Raw genomic sequence first — 6,265 nt, forward strand, 5'->3', positions numbered from 1 at the left:
CTGGGAGGAGATGCCTCAGGAGAACATCCACTGCCTCATGAGGAGCATGACCAGGCATTGTAGGGAGGTCATACAGGCACGTGGAGGCCACACACACTACTGAGCCTCATTTTAACTTGTCTTGAGGAATTTCCACTGAAGTTGGATCAATCTGTAATTTGTATGATTCCAAATCCAGACCTCCATGGGATCATTTTGATTTACATTGATCATTTTTATTGTTGTTCTCCACTATGTAATGAATAAAGACTTTGGAATTTTCATATTCAAAATTTATTCATTGAGATCTAGGTTGTGTTTATATTCAAAACTCCTGGTTACATCTGGTAAATGATTAATAGTGGAATTCTCACAGTAACCAATTTTATTTTCATTTCATTACACTCATTCAACAGATGTTGTTTTCACATGTGTGTGTGTGGTGTGTCTGTGTGTGAAGTTACAGAGCAGCTGCACCAGTGTGTTAATGATTCTGAGATGTTTCTCTTTAATATAAATCAGAATTAAAAAGCACAGTACAAGTGCTTATGTAGTGTTAGCTTTGACCACTAGGTGAGAACAGTGGGTCACATTGAGAATATTTCTTTTCAGGAAGAGAAGCAGAAAGATCTGATGGCCAGCCCAGTTTCTGTTTGCAGAAAAAGAGCCCATGTCAAAAAAGCTAAGATATATATACCCACCTACATGGCAGTTCATCTTCACCTACAGTAGATTAGCCCCCATTGATTCACTCTCACTTTAAGTCAAAGTAGTAGAGAGAGGTCAAAATGAAACGAATGACTTTCAGATACATAAACTCACGCATGAAAAATGAGTCAAACCAAAAGGAGAAATATGTAGGGTGACCAGACCTGAGATGGTGAAAAAGAGGACATGACTCCGAGGGGGGGGGTTGTGGGCGACTACTGACGTGCAGACTGACCAATTAAATGTTTACAGAGAAGGTTATTGACCAATAACGGTAGCTCTACAGTCAGACCGTCCAATCCGAAGATTTAAAAAAGAGATCTAAAAAAGAGGACATGTCCGGGTAAAAGAGGACGTCTGGTCACCCTAGAAATATGAGACTATGGGCTCTTTATATCAAGTGAAGGTCAGTCATCTGTAAGAAACAGGCAATGTCTCTATATTACAGGGTGGGCCATTTATATGGATACACCTTAATAAAATGGGAATGGTTGGTAATATTAACGTCCTGTTTGTGGCACATTAGTATATGGGAGGGGGGAACTTTTCAAGATGGGCGGTGACCATGGTGGCCATTTTAAATGCGGCCATTTTGGATCCAACTTTTGTTTTTTCAATGGGAAGAGGGTCATGTGACACATCAAAATTATTGGGAATTTCACAAGAAAACAATTGGTTTTAATGTAACTTTATTCTATTTACAAGAGAGTTATTTACAAGTTTCTGACCACTTATAAAATGTGTTCAAAGTGCTGCCCATTGTGTTGGATTGTCAATGCAACCCTCTTCTCCCACTCTTCACACACTGATAGCAACACCGCAGGAAAAATGCTAGCACAGGCTTCCAGTATCCAGTTTCAGGTGCTGCACATCTCGTATCCTCACAGCACAGACAATTGCCTTCAGATGACCCCAAAAATAAAAGTCTAAGGGGGTCAGATCGGGAGACCTTGGGGGCCATTCAACTGGCCCACAACGACCAATCCACTTTCCAGGAAACTGTTCATCTAGGAATGCTCGGACCTGACGCCCATAATGTGGTGGTGCACCACCTTGCTGGAAAAACTCAGTGAACGTGCCAGCTTCAGTGCATAAAGAGGAAAACACATCATCATGTAGCAATTTCATATATCCAGTGGCCTTGAGGTTTCCATTGATGAAGAATAGCCCCACTATCTTTGTACCCCATATACCACACCATACCATCAAGATGTGCAGCACCTGAAACTACGGATACTGTGCTAGCATTTCTCCTGTGGTGTGACACAATTTGATGTGACACAATACAGAAACCACTTTTGCTTCCCTAAAGAATTTTTAAATTTTTTTAGGTGTGGTGAAAGTATTTAGAGGACAGGGCCTGCAGCTCCTTCTCCATCTGATCTAACATCCAATACAATTTCCATCTGTGGAGTCCTGCAGTCCAGGTCTAGAGTCCCCCCCACCCCTTGCCTTAAAGAACCTTCTCGTTTCTTGAAATAATCTTTTTTTCCGAATAGTTTTAATATGAAAATCCTTTTTACAGTATAAAGTTGCTACACGTTATGTAATTGTTCAAGTCATTTCTTGACACCTTCACTCATTGTGGGAACTACATATTCTCATAAAGAGATGTTCTATTTAAACTATTGCATGTGCACACACCCATGGCTGGTGTGGACAGAGTCTATTCTGACTCACATGCAGTCAACAACCTTTTCAGTTTCACAAGCAAACATCTCCAACAAACTCAGACTACTCTCCCCACCTCCTCTGAGAAAAAGGGGAACTTTTGCAGCTACAAATCACTCACTTCATAAGAACCAACAACACAGTGATTTTGAGAAGTTGTTAAAGATGTTAAGTATAGGTATAATATGTTATAAGGTATATTATAACAAAAACTGAAGGAGCTTTCATTGATATTTATGTAAACTATGCTTTTGCATTATTATAACAAACGTGTATAATTGTTAAAGCACCAAAAACTTAATTGTACAGATGAAAAAGGATATTTTTTATTCTTTGGTTTGGTTTTTGCAAATGTTATCGCTCAATTTGAAATCACTTGACCAACTGGGCTCTGGTATCTGCATGGATTTAACAAATATCAGATTAATTCATATATCTTCTGTGCTGCTAGCATCTTAAATGCAAAACTGTTACCATTTCCCTTTTACAAAAGGGCAGAGGGTGTAACCATGTTTTTAACCTGCCTCGTGTAGATCTAGGACAGTCCAGCACTGTGGCATTTTGAAAGTAACATTATGAAAATAAATTACTGTTTCAGTGCATGTGCACATCATTTTGAGAATTGCACATGTGCACATTCATTTGGGGAACTGGCACTCTTGCCAAACTGCAAACTGAAATAAAATTAAACAGACCAGTTCAATTTTGTGATCTGCATAAATCTGTGGGAAAATGTGGGAAAAAAAGAAGTAAATTTTGTGTTTCAGAATTGTCCTGCCTCCTCGTCTAAATTTCTCCAGCTTGTGTTAACTGAGCCTCTCCAATCACAGCACTTGACCTATGTTTTTGTGACTGAGAAAAGGCGAGGTCAAGTGTAGCAAAGTAAATACAACATTACATTATAAATTATTGATAAATGATAAATTATTGAAAGTGAAATATGGTGAAAACAATAACAGATATTAAAGAAAACAGAGAGAAAAAATGGCTAAAACAAGAGCTTCTGCTCCTCAATTTTGGGCTCTCACACTGAATTGTGCTGTGGGTCAGTTTCACTTAAAGTAGTCTCGCATTGCCAGATTCTCTAGGGTGAATCTGGTAACTTTCACCATTTAAAGAGGCCAAGAACTGTCTATTACTGCAGGAAAAGGAACTTGACTGACATGCAAAGGACCAATAACAAGTCTGCTAATTTGGCTTGACATGTAGAAGGAGGGGATTCATGATGGACCAGTAAGAGCCAGTACAATTGATGCATGTGGAAGTGCGTATATGCGGATGTACAGAGAGCCAATCAGAATGCAAGGCAATGGCAGAATCCAGACATTGAGGCCAGCTTTGTGCACTGTAAGTATCATGCTGCATTCAAGTGGTGTTGGAAAATAGTTTCCACCAGGAGACACCACATGAACACCCTCTGAAAATTTTCAATGCAGCACGAACTACCCAAGTTGTGATGTAAGCCTTGTTTCCAACATGGCGGAACAGTCCATTAGCAATTAAATATCAAATAATAATGTACAATTTGTACTTAATTCATGTTGTTCTGCTATATTTATGTTCAAAAACAGGGCTAAAATCAGGAACTCTTGAGAGCATCCATGCTTTTTAAAAAACTTCCCACAAAAACCACATGAATGCGACCAAGTTGAGGAAACAAGTTGGACCTCTGAGGAATCTACCACCCGACTTACACATGAATGTAGCACCAGACTCTCCATCACCTTATGGGTGGAGCATCTATGGCTGACACTACGTTTAAAGGGACAGGAGCTTTTTGACCAAAGCATGTCACAGATGTTTGATTAAGGGAACTTATGGATAACAATGAAATGGTTAAACAATAAAAGTCTTAGACCAAAATCATCTTTTGCATCAAGTGTGATTCTACTTGTTGACCCAGCCATACAGGTCCTGGTAGACTTTGTGCATAGGTAGCTTGTGGTAATTTGAACAGATTGTGCACAGTCTTTCTCTCCAGTCTGTGTAGGTTTTCACTTCATGACTGTCATGCCATCTGAAGTAGGCCTCATAGCTTTTTCTATCAGAGGCCAAATGTTGTAGAAAACCAGCAAGCTCCTTGGCACTGCTGAAGTCGTCCACATGGATGAAGGCATCTAAGGGCAACAGACGCTCGTAGTTGGATTTAGGAGGTCCAAGCACCACTGGGACACTTCCTGCTTGCAGAGAGTTGCGCCACAGCTTCTCTGTGATGTAATCTTTGTGCTCTGAGTTTTCAAAGGCAAGATAAAAGAGACACCGAGATATAGTTGAGAGTAAATTTTTGTCAGCCAGTGGTCTTTGGGTCCAGTGACCATATACTTCAATCAACTCAGCCGGGATGTGTTTTCTAAGTTGCTGGTATACCTTGGACCTTTTTTGTTGGTCTTTGTAGTGACTGACCACCCAGGCCACTAGACAATTTTGTTTTTGTGGGATAAAGTATGTGCTCGTGTTCTTTTTTGCGACTAGCTTTCCATAAGGCATAAAGATGTCTGCATCACTGCGATAGCTCATGGTCCAGTTGAACAAGCCATTGAAGGCACTGAGATTGTGGTTGTTGAGTGGAGGCTCCAGTGACAACCAAATCCACCTTTGCCTTGGTGGACGAGGCAGATGTAACGGCAGCATTGAGCAACCATTTGAAAGCTCCTGGTGGTGGAAAACCACCACGTCAGCATGAGAGAACATAGACTGATTATCTTTAAGGAAGCAACCAGGGATGCTAAACATTTCCCAGCAAACATTTCCCTTTAGGCTGTAGGATACTCCAAAAGGCCATTGCCACAGCAGGATGGTCAGATTTTGGGGACGCACATGGTCCTGGTTGGGTTTCAGCTGCCAGAAAAGCAGCAGATGTAGCATTAGAGAGATGAAGCTGAGGAAAATAAGGGCACCTACTGAACACCGTAAATACCCCATGGAGAAAATGGTCATCCAGCTTAACCACAGCGGGTAAGTTCTTTCCTGTTGAGAGTAAGTAAGTAAATCTAAATTAGTAAATGATTATTTATATAGCACCTTTTTAGAACAAGTAAAAAGTGCTTTACAATGCATTACACCTAAATACAAAGTAAAGCTTTTCCAGTTCAGGGTCATGGTGGGTCTGGAGCCAACCCGGAATCACTGGGTGCAAGACAGGAACACACCCTGGAGGGGGCGCCAGTCCTTAACAAGGCGACTCTCACACTCAAACCTACAGATACTTTTTTGAGTTACCAATCCACCTACCAATGTGTGTTTTCTTTTGACTATGGGAGGAACCTGCAGCACCCAGAGAAAACCCACACAGACACAGGGAGAACAAACCAAATTCCTCACTGACAGTCACGCGGAGCGGGACTTGAACCCTCAATCTCAAGGTCCCTGGAGCTGTGTGACTTCAACGCAACCTGCTGCGCCACCCTTATATAAAATATAAATGTGCTATTAATATCTAGATACAGTGATTCTATGACTTGCATAGTGCACTACATTCATATGGAGTGATTTGGAATTAAACATCTATGTTTCTGTTCTGTTCTGCTTCTGTTATGTGTTGGTTTGTTATCTCTCTTTAAGAGCTACGGTGTATGGAGGGGTTTTATGGCAATATTTTATAATTAAATGAAAAAAGAAATAATTAATTAAAAGGAGAATTAATTAAATATGTCATTTAATTATTAATAAATAAAAGCTTAAATTAATTTGTGATTTAATCATTATTTAAATGTGCATTTTAAATACTTTATAACTTCTATTATTTAAATTATTAATTAATTATTTTAAAATGTATATATTTATTTCTAACACTATGAAATAAATTAATCTTTAAACATCATCCATCATTAGTCAGTGGGCGGGCCTACCTCGAATCCAGTCAGATTGATTGGCTAGATTGGGCAGTAAGGGAAGACAGATAGGTCAT

At 39.8% G+C, this 6,265-nt stretch overlaps 1 protein-coding gene across 1 annotated transcript; it reads right to left on the reverse strand.

The window, feature by feature from the left end:
* Positions 1-4,245: 4,245 nt before the first annotated feature.
* Positions 4,246-5,295, reverse strand: LOC136677951 (alpha-(1,3)-fucosyltransferase 7-like). The gene has a single exon (XM_066655669.1). It carries the CDS (start codon positions 5,293-5,295, stop codon positions 4,246-4,248), a length of 1,050 nt encoding a protein of 349 aa, XP_066511766.1.
* Positions 5,296-6,265: the final 970 nt, after the last annotated feature.

The sequence above is a fragment of the Hoplias malabaricus genome, chromosome Y, assembly GCF_029633855.1.
Source record: "Hoplias malabaricus isolate fHopMal1 chromosome Y, fHopMal1.hap1, whole genome shotgun sequence".
In the NCBI taxonomy this organism is placed as follows: Eukaryota; Metazoa; Chordata; class Actinopteri; order Characiformes; family Erythrinidae; genus Hoplias; species Hoplias malabaricus.